The 19,012-nt window shown below is 41.0% G+C and overlaps 1 protein-coding gene across 2 annotated transcripts in view; it reads right to left on the reverse strand.

Moving 5' to 3' along the window:
• The window catches only part of BCLAF3 (BCLAF1 and THRAP3 family member 3), a 333,169-nt gene that overhangs the window by 89,499 nt on the left and 224,658 nt on the right, over window positions 1-19,012 (reverse strand). For both annotated transcript variants that reach the window (XM_053706399.1, XM_053706400.1), the window contains exons 5-6: window positions 14,923-14,964; window positions 4,678-5,664 (exon numbers count right to left, since the gene is read on the reverse strand). In XM_053706399.1, the coding sequence (XP_053562374.1) occupies window positions 4,678-5,664; window positions 14,923-14,963 (1,028 nt within the window). In that variant the 5' untranslated portion in view covers window position 14,964. The remainder of the gene's footprint in view (window positions 1-4,677; window positions 5,665-14,922; window positions 14,965-19,012) is intronic.

Here is a 19,012-nt window from a genome sequence, read left to right on the forward strand (position 1 = left end):
CAGGGAAAGGTGGCATATGCTAGACAAAAACGACAACAGATATCTGAACTCCATCAGGAGATAGCCAACTTAGAGAAGGTACATAGACTCACACACAATAATGGAACCTTGCGGTCTTTGCAATCGAAGAGAACAGTGTTAGCTAGTTTATTGACTACAAATGCCACTAGAACACTGCATACATTGAAAGTACAATTCTTCATATTTGCTAACAAGCCAGATAGATATTTAGCACACAAAATACAAGAGAGAAATAAAGCCATGGCTATCCCTCTCATCCAACTGACAGACGGTAATACAATAACCTCTCCTCAAGAGATAGTTGATGAGTTTGCAGGGTACTATGGACAACTTTATGACGGGCACAAGACTGTACATTCACAAACTACTGCACAGGACACTACTGGATGCCCACCTTCTAGTCATCTCTGAGAAAGATAAGGAAATTGTGAATGCCCCCACATCTCCTGTAGAGGTCATACGGGTCATAAAAGAATTAAAGGTGGGAAAAGCAGCGGGTCCGGATGGATTCCCGGGAGACTATTATAAACTATTTCGTATGACATTGCTGACTCACCTCACAAAATACAACTGACGGCACAGTTCGATCTATTGTATATATATAACTACATACCACTCTATAAATCCATAAGACAAGACCTCCAGAAATGGAAGAGATACACCTTTTCTTGGTATGGCCTCCTTTCTGCAGTCAAAATTAACATTTTCCCACGACTACTTTACTTTTTTCGAACTTTGCCCATACCAATCCCAACCCTGGAATTGTCCACACTGCAGAAAGAACTAATAGCTTATGTCAGAGGTAGCAAAAAAGTGAGAATTCCATCAAATACATTGACACATCATAAAACTCTGGGGGGAGTGGGCATCCCAAACTTGTTAGATTATTATAAAGCAGCAAGAATATCCCAAACAATGCTGATAGGGAGAAAAGACAGGGGGATATACTCTGGCCTAAAGTGGAGGCGGAGATAGGTCTGCCACAGGTGGATGGCATCTTGTGGAGTGATCAAACAGATCGTACACTTACATACAGATCTTCGACATATGCATCCACCAGACAAGTTAAGAAATGGATAATGTCACACGACAAAATACTACCTCTACAAACAGTGATGATCCCACTTAGAAAATTTTTACCTAAAGAACTTAATTTTACTATAGACAAATGGGCCAATAAAGGGCTGTACAGAGTAGCGGACGTTCTACTTAACAACAAACTTATGACTTACACTCAGATTCAGGACAAACTGACACCAATAGAGATAAGGTGGTTTCAATACCTACAGCTACCTACAGCTATCCTCATCTCTGATGCTTAAGTGGGAAGAGGCCATCAACATCACTTATAACAAACACACATGGGAGAACATATTTAGCTCGATTATCAAAGGTTTGAAATTCCCTTAAAACAGCATTTCGCTGGTATCTTACACCAGTCATAACTTTCCACATGTCATTAGCCAAATCAAGCCTATGTTACAGGGGATGTGGGAATGTAGGTACCTTTAAGCATATGTGGTGGGAATGTGAGGGGGTCAAACAGATCTGGCATTCCCTCTCAATACTACTTAGCACGAAACTAGATGAGGAGATAGAGCTCAACATATGACAGGCTTTGTTACACATAGGCGAGGAAAAATATAACAAACATATTAACACTTTCATTAGAATAATGTGTATAATCACTAAGACAGCTATAGCTTACCATTGGAAAACGAGGGTTCCATCATGGATGGAAATAAGGAATAAGATAAACAACATGTTTAGAATGTATGAATCTGCTTCATGGATCATGAATACTAGGGAGTTATTTGAGAAAATCTGGTTCTATTGGATCATGCATAACACACTTACCACCTAGCACATATAGAGTAAAAGCACTAGTTTATAGCGTTGGGAACCAAATGCAGAGATATTAATTACAATGGGACCAAGTGAGAGTAATCAATTGGTCAATGTGAAGCAATTATTAAGAGTTTTCATAAAATTAAGGGCAAGAGACTGTTATATAAAGGATATGTGTTGATGATGGGTTTGTTCTATTTTTCTTTTCTTTGATTTTTTTTTTTTTTTTTATTCTTATTTTTTCTTTATATACACGGGAAGCAACTGTTGTATTAGAATGATGTTGTAATGTCAACCTTCCCCCATCCGGGGGCCCAATGCCTTATATTTTTTGTACTTTTTCTTTTCTTGTCTTTTTTCTGTAATGCCTTATTTATTTTGGCATACAGGGAGTGCAGAATTATTAGGCAAATGAGTATTTTGACCACATCATCCTCTTTATGCATGTTGTCTTACTCCAAGCTGTATAGGCTCGAAAGCCTACTACCAATTAAGCATATTAGGTGATGTGCATCTCTGTAATGAGAAGGGGTGTGGTCTAATGACATCAACACCCTATATCAGGTGTGCATAATTATTAGGCAACTTCCTTTCCTTTGGCAAAATGGGTCAAAAGAAGGACTTGACAGGCTCAGAAAAGTAAAAAATAGTGAGATATCTTGCAAAGGGATGCAGCACTCTTAAAATTGCAAAGCTTCTGAAGCGTGATCATCGAACAATCAAGCGTTTCATTCAAAATAGTCAACAGGGTCGCAAGAAGCGTGTGGAAAAACCAAGGCGCAAAATAACTGCCCATGAACAGAGAAAAGTCAAGCGTGCAGCTGCCAAGATGCCACTTGCCACCAGTTTGGCCATATTTCAGAGCTGCAACATCACTGGAGTGCCCAAAAGCACAAGGTGTGCAATACTCAGAGACATGGCCAAGGTAAGAAAGGCTGAAAGACGACCACCACTGAACAAGACACACAAGCTGAAACGTCAAGACTGGGCCAAAAAATATCTCAAGACTGATTTTTCTAAGGTTTTATGGACTGATGAAATGAGAGTGAGTCTTGATGGCCCAGATGGATGGGCCCGTGGCTGGATTGGTAAAGGGCAGAGAGCTCCAGTCCGACTCAGACGCCAGCAAGGTGGAGGTGGAGTACTGGTTTGGGCTGGTATCATCAAAGATGAGCTTGTGGGGCCTTTTCGGGTTGAGGATGGAGTCAAGCTCAACTCCCAGTCCTACTGTCAGCTTCTGGAAGACACCTTCTTCAAGCAGTGGTACAGGAAGAAGTCTGCATCCTTCAAGAAAAACATGATTTTCATGCAGGACAATGCTCCATCACACGCGTCCAAGTACTCCACAGCGTGGCTGGCAAGAAAGGGTATAAAAGAAGAAAATCTAATGACATGGCCTCCTTGTTCACCTGATCTGAACCCCATTGAGAACCTGTGGTCCATCATCAAATGTGAGATTTACAAGGAGGGAAAACAGTACACCTCTCTGAACAGTGTCTGGGAGGCTGTGGTTGCTGCTGCACGCAATGTTGATGGTGAACAGATCAAAACACTGACAGAATCCATGGATGGCAGGCTTTTGAGTGTCCTTGCAAAGAAAGGTGGCTATATTGGTCACTGATTTGTTTTTGTTTTGTTTTTGAATGTCAGAAATGTATATTTGTGAATGTTGAGATGTTATATTGGTTTCACTGGTAAAAATAAATAATTGAAATGGGTATATATTTGTTTTTTGTTAAGTTGCCTAATAATTATGCACAGTAATAGTCACCTGCACACACAGATATCCCCCTAAAATAGCTATAACTAAAAACAAACTAAAAACTACTTTCAAAACTATTCAGCTTTGATATTAATGAGTTTTTTGGGTTCATTGAGAACATGGTTGTTGTTCAATAATAAAATTAATCCTCAAAAATACAACTTGCCTAATAATTCTGCACTCCCTGTATATGTTATGAAAATTCCAATAAAAATATTTAACATAAGTTTGGAGTCTGCACTTGCACTTTTAACAGGAACTAGAAAGCCTACAATTTTCAGGGGGACAAATAAAAAGTGACATTGCAAAGTTTACTACATATAATTAAACCTTTTAGGTTTCATTCAAAAAGTGTTTAATGTCCCTTTAAAGGCTTCAATTTTAAAACTTGACAGACATTTTTTAAATCTGATTCAAAATTTCAGCATTATCTTTTGACTTATACCAAGCAATTCCATCACCAATGTACTGAGTGTGTATGCATACTTTTTATACAAATTTTTTTATATTGAAAGAGGAGGCACTATAATTTTACGTCTGCTTACATAAAACAGTCAAGTTAAAGGGACACTGAACCCAAATGTGTTCTTTTGTGATTCAGATAGAGCAGGCAATTTTAAGCAACTTTCTAATTTACTCCTATTATCAATTTTTCTTCGTTCTCTTGCTATCTTTATTGAAAAAATAGGCATCTAAGCTAAGGAGCCAGTCAATTTTTGATTCATTACCCTGGACAGCACTTGTTTAATGGTGCTGTCCAATCAGCAAGGACAACCAAGGTTGTTCACCAAAAATGGGCCGGCATCTAAACTTACATTCTTGCTTTTCAAATAAATGTACCAAGAGAATGAAGAAAATTTGATAATGAAAGTAAATTAGAAAGTTGCTTAAAATTGCATGCTCTATCTGAATTACAAAAGAAAAAAATTGGGTTCAGTGTCCCTTTAAACTATTTCCAATGCTTCAAACAGAGAGCTAAAACACCAGTCATAATTAAAAAGTAGTCATAATTTACTTCAATAGAGAAATGAAAATTATTCCTGTACCTCTTTTGTTCAGCAAAGTCTCCAGGGTTTCTTCTTCGTGGTGGTATAAAATGGTCCGAGTGAATCGGCTTGTTTCGGGAGTCTTGCTTCTCAGACAAATCCCAACTGTGTTCTCTCTGCTGTGGTTCATGAAAGTCACCTTCCCTTCTGTCCATTTTAAATTCATTTTGGTCATCAAGTGCATTCCTGCCATGATTTCTACATCCACCTGGGTCATCATGTGCATTCCTACCATGATTTCTAAATCCATCTGGGTCATCATGTGCATTTCTGCCACGATTTCTAAATCCATCTGTGTTATCATGTGTGTTCCTGCCACGATTTCTAAATCCATCTGGGTCATCATGTGTGTTCCTGCCACGATTTCTAAATCCATCTGGGTCTTCATGTGTGTTCCTGTCACGATTTCTAAATCCATCTGGGGCATCATGTGTGTTCCTGCCATGATGTCTAAATCCATCTGGGTCATCATGTGCATTCCTGCCATGATTTCTAAATCCATCTGTGTCGTCATGTGCATTCCTGCCATGATTTCTAAATCCATCTGTGTCGTCATGTGCATTCCTGCCATGATTTCTAAATCCATCTGGGTTGTCAGGTGCATTTCTGCCATGATTTCTAAATCCATTCAGGTCATCATGTGCATCTCTGCCATGGCTCTTATGGTTGAGAAAGTGTTTATCATGTTGTTTGTAAGGTACGTCTTGGTATTTTGGTGGAAATCTCCTATTATTTTCTCCATGTCTTTCTGGGGAATATAGTCTCTTTATATGGTTGGGTGATTCCAATGGAGATTTTCTTATATTTGCAGAAAATGAGTCTTCATTGAATCGATTATATGGTGGTAACCTAGAATTGTTATGTCCATGTCTTCCTTCTTCCAAGTGCATAGGTCTTCTTGTATCTCTGTCAAATCCTTCATCATCATTAAATGGATCTGAAAAACGCCCTCGCCTGTGCGGATCTGGGCTTCTATAAGGTGGTGGCCTGTGAAAATGTTAATGTTTATTATATTTATTATACACAATATTAAATCGGATAACACCCTTCACCAACAAAAATAAATCTTGTGAATGAAAGATCACTGATAAAAATCAAATAGTATTTTTAAAGTTTAGCCCTCATTGAGTGTCCACTACTGCAGCAGTACTTATGGGTGGAGCAGTTGCCAAAGATGCACAACCTGTGAAGGACACATAAAGGCATCTTATGTTGTAATGTTTTAATGTTTTTCAAATGCTAACAATGCTTAACGTCTAAATGACAGCCGATTACCCTGTTGCACTTACAGGACTTTAACAGCAAAGGTCTTAACCACAGCGTGAGGGAAATCTATTTTCCCCGTGCGTAAGGCAGAAATAGCCGGGTCTTGCCTCTTTTGGCGAGACATGCACTGTTAAAGCCAGGGAAGACCCTTGCAACAGACAATGTACAGGGTACATCGTTGTTGCTAAGGGGTTAAACCCTTCACTACCAGTATTTCAGAGAAAAACTTGCTCAAAGTACCAGAGAATTTTTAACATTTTTGCTATCACTCAGTACAAACAGAAATAGAGCTGTTTGATTGTTTTTTTAACTATGGAAACTATATATATTTTTAAAAGTAAACAACCCAAAGTATTGGTCTCTAGGCAAATGTTGGTATATTTAATGCAACTATTTGGCCGCCAGATACAATCATATAAAAAATTGATTAACTTTTTCTCAAACTTTGGGTTTCTCATTGAAATCATTTACACACAACTACTGCAGTTGTAAGACAAATGGTTGTAAAAGCTTCTCTGGGATTCCCTTTGTTCAGAAATAGCAGAGATACATTGCTTTGCTATTGTTTTTTAACATTAGAAGGCCACTTTTTGCAGCTTGCCACCACATTTGATATTCCTGGCAGTGAAGGGGTCAATCAATTAACTTTTAAAGTTAATTTTTGCTGTAGTGTAGAGATTACCCTCCCACCAGACACACTTTTATATGTTTCTGTAAGGTAACGGCCCCCTCGCCCTCCAAGATCAATATTTTCCTTAGTAAAGTGGCCTACCTCCCCCCCCCCCCAGCCCTTACTGTTTCATAGTGTAGTGCCTCATCCCTGCTTCTCTTCATACACATTTCCTGCCATGCAGGGAACCACGCCCCTCAATCTCCACTCTCCTCTGCCGCTGAGCTGATCCAACCACCTCCCTCACACCATTCCCACTCGGCACCAACGATGATAGTTACAGAGAGTGAGTTACACAAACTATGTCACTCTCTGTAATGATCATTTATCTGGATTCATATGGTAAGGGAGCATGATCAACACTCCCTTACTATATGAAGGCAGATGCCTTCTGCCCCCAGCTGCAATCTCCACTGTCTAAGCTGATAGCGGGGCTGCAGTGTTTGGACGCAAGTACTACATCAACACAGTTACGCTATGTGTAAAACCCTGCACTTTATCGCTCACTGTACTATGTGCTGGCTTTTAATGGGAGGACAGGACAGATGTGCTGCCCCTCCCAAATCTGCTGCCCTAGGCACCAGCCTTGTTGGCCTAGGCCATAATACACCCCTGACATATGCATATAAACATGTGTATGTTGTATGTATCTCTATGTTAAAGCCCTTTGCAGCCCTTTTTTTTAACCCCTGAAATCTCATATCTTTGAGCCTTTATAACTCTTTTTATTAATTTTAATTAGATGGTGTTATTAGGAGTGTAAGTTTACTTTGTAATGTATTTTTGATTTGTTTTGTGACACTTTTCTGTTTTGGTAAACAGTTAACTAGAGGTCGGGGTAATCATTCTAGCATAAATCGCAATTGTGCTCATGGGTTCGCATTTACTTTCAACTTATAATACAAGAGCAATTTAACTTGCAAGAAAATGAAAGTAAAAACCCAATATCACTCATGCGCAAACGACAGCGCTCCACTCGTAATCTGGCCCATAATTAGTTCCTATGTCAGGTCATTTAAAGGACCACTAAACCCAGTAGTATCTTATTGTTTTTGCTGTGGCAATTTAGGGACCTAAGTAAATATGCTCCTGCACAGATCAAGCAAACAGTGCTGAGAATGTTGTAGGGTTATAGTTCATGTCCCTGCATGATGCACACAGCTTCTCTAGAGGCTGTGGGGGGAAATACAATTGTCAGAAGTCAATTGCAAGAAAAGCATAATTAAAAAATATATGGGGACTTAAACTGTGTGTTTAAAGGGACATTGTTTTCTTGACTCCTAACCAAGCACTACAGTTGCAGATGTATATGCTCGTTTACAATCTCCTGCTGCCCCTGTTTGTGTAATCTGTCTTTTTAAACGCGGGGGGGGGGGGGGAGTGTCTGCTCTTTCTGATTTCCCAGCCCCTTTCACTAGGTGTCCCAGCCTAACCACATCAACAGTGCTAAACTGGGATATTCTAAGTAAGTTTTTAAAAAGTTTTATACTGGATTTCTAGATTTGTACCTGTGAATGTTCTTCTTTATAGTAGTATATATTACATGCAGTTATATAAAAATTGGTGTATACTGTCCCTTTAATGTCATTTAACTGAAAAAGCAGAAGCCAGATGTAGAAAGTCTATTTTGTGAGAAAATGGCTGTGCCTGTACTTGTCTATAGGGCTACTATATGAAAAAGTATGTTGCAACACCAAGACCCCATCCCTGCTTGATTCTTTTATTATTATTTTTTTATAACCGTTTTTCATTCAACATCCTTCCACTTTCCCTCAGACAACACAGCAGGCTTTAAAAGGAAACTGAACTATAAAAGTAAGCATTCTTTTTTAAAAAAATGCATGGTACACTGTGTTATTGTGTCACATTTTATGTTATTTACTATTGAAATTTTCTTTTTCCACTCCCCACCAAGAGGCTTTATTGCATAGCACTTTACCATTCACCAGCTTCACAACAATCAGTGAATATTTCGATCAGTGTAGGAATTCAATCACGCTTGCCCCTAATTGGTCACAACAATGAAGACCAGATAAACATGCCCAAGAGTTTTCAAGCAGTTTATACTCGAGTTGCTTTGAAATAGCTAGACCCTGCAAATTCTGCAAAATTGCAGTTTTAAATGCTATAATCCTGGTGGAATTGATTTGCTCCACTAAAACAGTGGTCTTTGGCCCTAACTCATATGCCCTAAAAATTTCTGAAAGAATCCAATTGGCTTAAAATGCTTTAGAAGCTTTCTTCCATTTATTAGGAAAACCAGCATTATTAAAGGTACAACTATATTAACAGTGTTACTACTTATAATGCTATTGCTCTTGTGCCTATAGTTCACTTCAAAGCCGTTCTCTTACTTTAACCTACAGGTGTTGGTTATTAAAGCTCCGCCTCTTAATACTGTGTGCTGCCATCTTGGAGCTCAGAAATCCTTGCACTTTCAACGATGCCAGCTTTTTGACAGCTGTATCAGCACTTCAGTTTAGCTTGCACAATAGAGAGTGGAAGCTTTATGTTTTTGCAGGGTCTTTTTATTTTATAAAAAAACTAAGAAATAATAGAGAGCAATGCAGACACTGCAAAATGTACAGCTCCCCCTCTCTGTTATGTATGTTAAAAAGACAACTGCTCTGTGAATCAGCACCATTCTGCAATTATACTTAGGCTCAAAGATAGTGGTGCCAAGCATAAAAAACAGAATTTATGCTTACCTGATAAATTACTTTCTCCAACGGTGTGTCCGGTCCACGGCGTCATCCTTACTTGTGGGATATTCTCTTCCCCAACAGGAAATGGCAAAGAGCCCAGCAAAGCTGGTCACATGATCCCTCCTAGGCTCCGCCTACCCCAGTCATTCAACCGACGTACAGGAGGAAATATGCATAGGAGAAACCATATGATACTGTGGTGACTGTAGTTAGAGAAAATAATTAATCAGACCTGATTAAAAAAACCAGGGCGGGCCGTGGACCGGACACACCGTTGGAGAAAGTAATTTATCAGGTAAGCATAAATTCTGTTTTCTCCAACATAGGTGTGTCCGGTCCACGGCGTCATCCTTACTTGTGGGAACCAATACCAAAGCTTTAGGACACGGATGAAGGGAGGGAGCAAATCAGGTCACCTAAATGGAAGGCACCACGGCTTGCAAAACCTTTCTCCCAAAAATAGCCTCTGAAGAAGCAAAAGTATCAAATTTGTAAAATTTGGCAAAAGTGTGCAGTGAAGACCAAGTCGCTGCCTTACATATCTGGTCAACAGAAGCCTCGTTCTTGAAGGCCCATGTGGAAGCCACAGCCCTAGTGGAATGAGCTGTGATTCTTTCAGGAGGCTGCCGTCCGGCAGTCTCATAAGCCAATCGGATAATGCTTTTAAGCCAAAAAGAAAGAGAGGTAGAAGTTGCTTTTTGACCTCTCCTTTTACCAGAATAAACAACAAACAAAGAAGATGTTTGTCTGAAATCTTTAGTGGCCTCTAAATAGAATTTTAGAGCACGGACTACGTCCAAATTGTGTAACAAACGTTCCTTCTTTGAAACTGGATTCGGACACAAAGAAGGTACAACTATCTCCTGGTTAATATTTTTGTTGGAAACCACTTTCGGAAGAAAACCAGGCTTAGTATGCAAAACCACCTTATCTGCATGGAACACCAGATAGGGCGGAGAACACTGCAGAGCAGATAACTCAGAAACTCTTCTTGCAGAAGAAATAGCAACCAAAAACAAAACTTTCCAAGATAATAACTTAATATCTACGGAATGTAAGGGTTCAAACGGAACCCCTTGAAGAACTGAAAGAACTAGATTAAGACTCCAGGGAGGAGTCAAAGGTCTGTAAACAGGCTTGATTCTAACCAGAGCCTGAACAAACGCTTGAACGTCTGGCACAGCTGCCAGCCTTTTGTGAAGTAAAACAGATAAAGCAGAGATCTGTCCCTTCAGAGAACTTGCAGATAATCCTTTCTCCAAACCTTCTTGTAGAAAGGATAGAATCTTAGGAATTTTTATCTTGTTCCATGGAAATCCTTTAGATTCACACCAACAGATATATTTTTTCCACATCTTATGGTAAATTTTTCTAGTTACAGGCTTTCTAGCCTGAATCAGAGTATCTATTACAGAATCTGAAAACCCACGCTTTGATAAAATCAAGCGTTCAATCTCCAAGCTGTCAGTTGGAGGGAAACCAGATTCGGATGTACGAATGGACCTTGAACAAGAAGGTCCTGTCTCAAAGGTAGCTTCCATGGTGGAGCCGATGACATATTCACCAGGTCTGCATACCAAGTCCTGCGTGGCCACGCAGGAGCTATCAAGATCACCGAAGCCCTCTCCTGATTGATCCTGGCTACCAGCCTGGGAATGAGAGGAAACGGTGGGAATACATAAGCTAGGTTGAAGGTCCAAGGTGCTACTAGTGCATCTACTAGAGTCGCCTTGGGATCCCTGGATCTGGACCCGTAACAAGGAACCTTGAAGTTCTGGCGAGAGGCCATCAGATCCATGTCTGGAATGCCCCATAATCGAGTTATTTGGGCAAAGATTTCCGGATGGAGTTCCCACTCCCCCGGATGGAATGTCTGACGACTCAGAAAATCCGCTTCCCAATTTTCCACTCCTGGGATGTGGATTGCAGACAAGTGGTAGGAGTGATCCTCCGCCCATTGAATTATCTTGGTCACTTCCTCCATCGCCAGGGAACTCCTTGTTCCCCCCTGATGGTTGATATATGCAACTGTCGTCATGTTGTCTGATTGAAACCTTATGAATTTGGCCTTTGCTAGATGAGGCCAAGCTTTGAGAGCATTGAATATCGCTCTCAGTTCCAGAATGTTTATCGGGAGAAGAGATTCTTCCCGAGACCATAGACCCTGAGCTTTCAGGGGTTCCCAGACCGCGCCCCAGCCCACCAGACTGGCGTCGGTCGTGACAATGACCCACTCTGGTCTGCGGAAGCTCATTCCCTGTGACAGATTGTCCAGGATCAGCCACCAACGGAGTGAATCTCTGGTCCTTTGATCTACTTGAATCGTCGGAGACAAGTCTGTATAATCCCCATTCCACTGTCTGAGCATGCACAGTTGTAATGGTCTTAGATGAATTCGTGCAAAAGGAACTATGTCCATTGCTGCAACCATCAATCCTATTACTTCCATGCACTGCGCTATGGAAGGACGAAGAACAGAATGAAGTACTTGACAAGAGCTTAGAAGTTTTGATTTTCTGACCTCTGTCAGAAAAATCCTCATTTCTAAGGAGTCTATTGTTGTTCCCAAGAAGGGAACTCTTGTTGACGGGGACAGAGAACTTTTTTCTATGTTCACTTTCCATCCGTGAGATCTGAGAAAGGCTAGGACGATGTCCGTATGAGCCTTTGCTTTTGACAGAGACGACGCTTGAATCAGGATGTCGTCCAAGTACTGTACTACTGCAATGCCCCTTGGTCTTAGAACCGCTAGAAGGGACCCTAGTACCTTTGTGAAAATTCTCGGAGCAGTGGCTAATCCGAATGGAAGTGCCACAAACTGGTAATGCTTGTCCAGAAAAGCGAACCTTAGGAACTGATGATGTTCCTTGTGGATAGGAATATGTAGGTACGCATCCTTTAAATCCACCGTGGTCATAAATTGACCTTCCTGGATGGTAGGAAGGATCGTTCGAATGGTTTCCATTTTGAACGATGGAACCCTGAGAAATTTGTTTAGGATCTTGAGATCTAAAATTGGTCTGAATGTTCCCTCTTTTTTGGGAACTATGAACAGGTTGGAGTAAAACCCCATCCCTTGTTCTCCTATTGGAACTGGATGAATTACTCCCATCTTTAACAGGTCTTCTACACAATGTAAGAATGCCTGTCTTTTTATTTGGTTTGAAGATAATTGAGACCTGTGGAACCTTCCCCTTGGGGGTAGTTCCTTGAATTCCAGGAGATAACCCTGAGAAAACTATTTCTAGTGCCCAAGGATCCTGAACATCTCTTGCCCAGGCCTGAGCAAAGAGAGAAAGTCTGCCCCCCACCAGATCCGGTCCCGGATCGGGGGCCATCCCTTCATGCTGTTTTGGTAGCAGCGGCAGGCTTCTTGGCCTGCTTACCCTTGTTCCAGCCTTGCATCGGTCTCCAGGCTGGTTTGGGTTGAGAAGTATTACCCTCTTGCTTAGAGGATGTAGAATTAGAGGCTGGTCCGTTTCTGCGAAAGGGACGAAAATTAGGCTTATTTATAGCCTTAAAAGACCTATCCTGAGGAAGGGCGTGGCCCTTTCCCCGGTGATGTCTGAAATAATCTCTTTCAAATCAGGACCAAACAGTGTTTTACCCTTGAAAGGGATGTTAAGCAATTTTGTCTTGGAAGACACATCCGCTGACCAAGACTTTAGCCAAAGCGCTCTGCGCGCCACGATAGCAAACCCTGAATTTTTCGCCGCTAATCTAGCTAATTGCAAAGCGGCATCTAAAATAAAAGAGTTAGCCAATTTAAGTGCTTGAACTCTGTCCATAATCTCCTCATACGAAGATTCTTTATTGAGCGACTTTTCTAGTTCTTCGAACCAGAAACACGCTGCCGTAGTGACAGGAACAATGCATGAAATTGGTTGTAGAAGGTAACCTTGCTGAACAAACATCTTTTTAAGCAAACCCTCTAATTTTTTATCCATAGGATCTTTGAAAGCACAGCTATCTTCTATGGGAATAGTAGTGCGTTTGTTTAGAGTAGAGACCGCCCCCTCGACCTTGGGGACTGTCTGCCATAAGTCCTTTCTGGGGTCGACTATAGGAAATAATTTCTTAAATATAGGGGGAGGAACAAAAGGTATGCCGGGCCTTTCCCACTCCTTATTTACTATGTCCGCCACCCGCTTGGGTATAGGAAAAGCATCGAGGGGCACCGGAACCTCTAGGAACTTGTCCATCTTACATAATTTCTCTGGAATGACCAAATTGTCACAATCATCCAGAGTAGATAATACCTCCTTAAGCAGTGCGCGGAGATGTTCTAATTTAAATTTAAACACCAAAAAACTCTTAGCCATCTCCGTGGAGATGTTGCCTGTGCAACGGCAAAGAGAATGACTGGGGTAGGCGGAGCCTAGGAGGGATCATGTGACCAGCTTTTCTGGGCTCTTTGCCATTTCCTGTTGGGGAAGAGAATATCCCACAAGTAAGGATGACGCCGTGGACCGGACACACCTATGTTGGAGAAAACAGAGCTTCACTGACTGGCACATGTAAGGAGTTAAAATAAGAGAATAGATTTGAAGAGATCTGGAAGGACAGGATAAAAACCATTAACATGATGAGTAGTAATCACACTATTGTAGTTGTACCCAGCAGTTTAACGTCCCTATACATTTTATATATATTTATATTTATAATGCCGCCATATTTTGGACAAACTCTTATTAGTTTGAACTGTATATTTGGAAGAAATCCTGTTATATATTTGATTATATTTCCAATTTTACTCTCATCAGCTTCAAGGAATTTAATTGTAAAATGTGTCACTAGAGGCCTGATTCTCTAAATGTTTATGTCACTACTGGGAGCTAATTAAACACATCTGGTAAGCAATGACAAGAGGAATATATGTGCAGCCACCAATAACCAGCTAGTTCCCAGTAGTGCACTGCTGTTTCTGGGCCTACCTAGGTATGCTCTTCAACAGAGTAAGCCATTGAACAAAGCAAATTTGATAACAGAAGTAAATGGGAAGGTTGTTTAAAATGACATTCTATTCAAATCACCAAAATTAGTTTTTACATCAACTGTCCATTTAATGTGCAAGGAAACTTCAGAATACAAAGTTAAAGGAATAGTCTAGTCAAAATTAAACTTTCATGATTTAGATAGGGCATGCAATTTGAAACAACTTTCCAATTTACTTTTATCATTAAATTTGCTTTGTTCTCTTGGTATTCATTTTTGAAAACTAAACCTAAGTAGGCCCAAACCAATTTCTAAAGCGTAAAAACTGCCTATTATCTCAGTGCATTTTGACAGTAAAAAGTATATTACTATAACCGTGTTGGTTATGCAAAACTAGGCAATTATTAATATAGGAAATATCAATCTTTTTAAACAATAAAAATTCTAGAGTAGACTGAAGTAGACTTTATTCTGGTATTTGTGATTTCAAGTGAAATAGAAAAAGGAATTCCTACTGTTCAGTTATCTACCCACTATATACATAAGAGAAAACAAAGAAAATATGATCACTTAATATAGTATGATGTACAATAATAATCTCTGGTATCTAAATAGCTGTAAACAAAAATACAATAGAACAAATAGGTATAATCTTGGGGGGCTTTTTACCTGTGTTTCCATCGTGGGGACCTTGATCTTGACTTTGCCATTCTAAATAATAAAAAAAGCTATTAAAGAAAACATAAATTAATGCTTACCATATAAATTCCTTTCCTTCCAGATAGAGAGAGTTCATGGCTTCATTCCTTACTGTTGGGAAATACAACACCTGGCCACCAGGAAGAGGCAAAGACACCCCAGCCAAAGGCTTAAATATCCCTCCCACTTCCTCTTTATCCCAGTCATTATGCAGAGGGAACAAGGAAAAGTAGGAGAAACATTAGGGTATAAATGGTGCCAGAAGAATAAAATAAATAATATGGGCTGCCCATAGACGAGAAAAAACGGGCGGGGGTTGTGGACTCTCCCTATCCGGAAGGAAAGGAATTTATCTGGTAAGCATAAATTACGTTTTCCTTCCAAAGATAGGGAGAGTCCACTGCTTCATTCCTTAATGTTGGGAAAACTATACCCAAGCTCCAGAGGACACTGAATGAATAACGGGAGGGAACAAAAAGGAAGAGGCGGAACCTATTCTGAGGACACCACAGCCTGCAAAACTTTTCTATTGAATGCTGCTTCAACCGAAGCAAAAACGTCAAGCTTGTAAAATTTTGAAAAAGTATGTAAGGAGGACCAGGTAGCCGCCTTACAAATCTGATCCATAGAGGTCTCATTCTTAAAGGCCCAAGAGGAAGTCACTGCTCTAGTGGAATGAGCCGTTATCCTCTCAGGAGGACAATGTCCCGCTGTCTCGTAAGCTAAGTGGATGACACTCCTTAACCAAAAAGATAGGTTAGTCGAAGTAGCCTTCTGCCCCTTGCGCTTCCCCGAATAGACAACAAAGAGGAAGATTGTCTAAACTCCTTAGTAGCCTGAAGAACCACATCCAAATTGTGAAGTAAGCGTTCCTTCAATGAAGAAGGATTAGGACACAAGGAAGGACCAACAATCTCCTGATTGATGTTGCCATCTGACACAACCTTAAAGGTACAGTCTAGTCCAAAAAAACTTTCATGATTCAGATAGGGCATGTAATTTTAAACAATTTTCCAATTTACTTTTATCACCAAATTTTCTTTGTTCTCTTGGTATTCTTAGTTGAAAGAAGGTTCATATGCTAATTTCTTAGACCGTGAAGGCCGCCTCTTAAGAATGCATTTTAACAGGTTTTTCACCACTAGAGGGTGTTAGTTCATGTTTTTCATATAGAAAAAACTGTGCTTGTGCACGTGAAGTTACCTGGGAGCCATCACTGATTGGCTAAACTGCAAGTCTGTCAAAAGAACAAATAAAGGGACAGTCTGCAGAGGCTTAGATACAAGATAATCACAGAGGTAAAAAATATATAAATATAACTGTGTTGGTTATGCAAAACTAGGGAATGGGTAAACAAGGGATTATCTATCTTTTAAAACAACAATAATTCTGGTGTAGACTGTCCCTTTAAGAAGAAAACCTAATTTAGTACGTAAAACTGCCTTATCTGCAAGAAAAAATCAGATATGGGGCTCACATTGCAAAGCACAGATCTCAGAAACTCTGCGCGCAGAGGCAATAGCCAATAAAAAACCTTCCAAGATAACAATTTTATGTCAACAGAATGCAGAGGCTCAAACAGAACCTGTTACAAAACCCGAACAACAAGATTTAGGCTCCATGGAGGAGCCCCAGATCTAAACACAGGTCTGATCCTAATCAGAGCCTTAAAAAAAATGACTGCATGTCTGGAAACTCAGCCAGTCTCTTGTGCAATAAAACAGACAGGGCCGAAATCTGTCCACCTCAGGGAACTAGCAGAAAGGACCTTCTCCAGTCCATCCTGGAGAAAAGATAAGATTCTGGCAACCTTAACTCTGTGTCAGGAAAAACCATGCTCTTCACACCAGAATAAGTAGGTCCTCCACACCTTGTGGTAGATAAGCTGAGTACCTGGTTTACGAGCTTCAATAAGAGTATCAATGACACTCTCAGAGAAACCTCTCTTGGCTAAGACTAAGCATTCACTCTCCATGCAGTCAGCCTCAGAGAATCTAGATTTTGATGAACAAATGGACCTTGTATCAGCAGGTCTCTCTGCGACAAGGTAACTTCCACGGAGGAGATGAGGACATCCCCACTAAATCCGTGAACCACGTCCTTTGCGGCCACGATGGAGCAATCAGGATTACCGATACCCGCTCCTGCTTGATGCGGGCCACCACTCGAGGAATAAGCGGTAATGGAGGGAAAAGATATAGGAGTTTGACCCTCCAGGGCACTGCTAGTGCATCTATTAGATCCGCTTGGGGATCCCTGGACCTCGACCCGTACTTGGGTAGCTTGGTATTGAGACGGGACGCCATGATATCCATCTCTAGCATCCCCCACTTGCTGCATATCTCTGCAAACACCTCGAGATGGAGAGACCATTCCCCTGAATGGAAAAATTGCCTGCTGAGAAAATCCGCCTCCCAGTTGTCAACACCCGGAATGTGGATCACTGACAGCAAACAGCTGTGGGCCTCCGCCCACTCCAGAATCTGAGATACTTCCTTCATCACCAATAAACTTCTCGTTCCCCCCCGATGGTTGATGTAAGCCACCAAGGTTATATTTTCTGATTGGAATCTGATAAACTAGGATGAACCCACAAGTGGCCAAGCCTACAAGGCCTTGAAGATTGCCCATAGTTCCAAAATATTGATCGGGAGGGAGGACTCCTGAGTCCACAACCCCTGTGCCTTCCTGGCACCCCAAACAGCTCCCCATCCGGATAGGCTTGTGTCCGTAGTCACAATCTCCCAGGATGGTCTTAAGAAGCATGTCCCTCGGGACAGATGATCTGGACAGAGCCACGAAGAGAGCGATTCTCTCGACCGTCTGTCTAATACAATCTGTTGAGACAGATCTGAATGATTGCCGTTCCACTGCCTCAGCATGCACAATTGTAAAGATGAAACGGAACCTGGCAAAAGGAATGATGTCCATGAAGGACACCATGAGACCAATCACCTCCATACACTGAGCCACAGAGGGACTCAAGGAGGTCGGAGGGCAAGACATGCCGAAGTTAGCTTGCACCGTCTCTGGTCTGTTAGAAATATCCTCATGTATATGGATTCTATTATAGTACCCAGGAATTCCACCCTGGTACTTGGGCAAAGAGAACTCTTTCCCAAGTTTATCTTCCATCCATGTGATCGAAAGAAGACTGAGAAGGGACTCCGAGAATTCTTCAGCAAAATGAAAGGATGGTGCTTGCACCAGAATATCGTCTAAGTATGGGTCTACTGCAATACTATTGGCAACGGCTAGAAGAGCCCCCAGAACCTTTGTAAAGATTCTTGGAGCAGTAGTTTAGCCAAACGGAAGGGCAATGAGCTGGAAGTGCTGGTCCAGGAATGCAAACCTCAGGAACTGAAAGTGTTCCCTGTAGATTGGAACATGAAGATAAGCGTACCTCAGATCTATAGAGGTCATAAACTAGCCTTCCTGAATAAAGGAAGGATGGACCTTATCGTCTCCATCTTGAAGGAAGGGACACTGAGAAAACATAATTTATGCTTACCTGATAAATTTATTTCTCTTGTAGTGTAGTCAGTCCACGGGTCATCCATTACTTATGGAATATATCTCTTCCTAACAGGAAGCTGCAAGAGGATCACCCAGCAGAGCTTGCTACATAGCTCCTCCCCTCACATGTCATATTCAGTCATTCGACCAAAGCAGACGAGAAAGGAGAAACCATAGGGTGCAGTGGTGACTGGAGTTTAATTAAAATTTAGGTCTGCCTTAAAGACAGGGCGGGCCGTGGACTGACTACACTACAAGAGAAATAAATTTATCAGGTAAGCATAAATTATGTTTTCTCTTGTTAAGTGTAGTCAGTCCACGGGTCATCCATTACTTATGGAATACCAATACCAAAGCTAAAGTACACGGATGAAGGGAGGGACAAGGCAGGAACATTAAACAGAAGGAACCACTGCCTGAAGTACCTTTCTCCCAAAAATAGCCTCCGAAGAAGCAAAAGTGTCAAATTTGTAAAATTTTGAAAAGGTGTGAAGCGAAGACCAAGTCGCAGCCTTGCAAATCTGTTCAACAGAGGCCTCATTTT

The sequence above is a fragment of the Bombina bombina genome, chromosome 3 (assembly GCF_027579735.1).
Source record: "Bombina bombina isolate aBomBom1 chromosome 3, aBomBom1.pri, whole genome shotgun sequence".
NCBI lineage: Eukaryota > Metazoa > Chordata > Amphibia > Anura > Bombinatoridae > Bombina > Bombina bombina.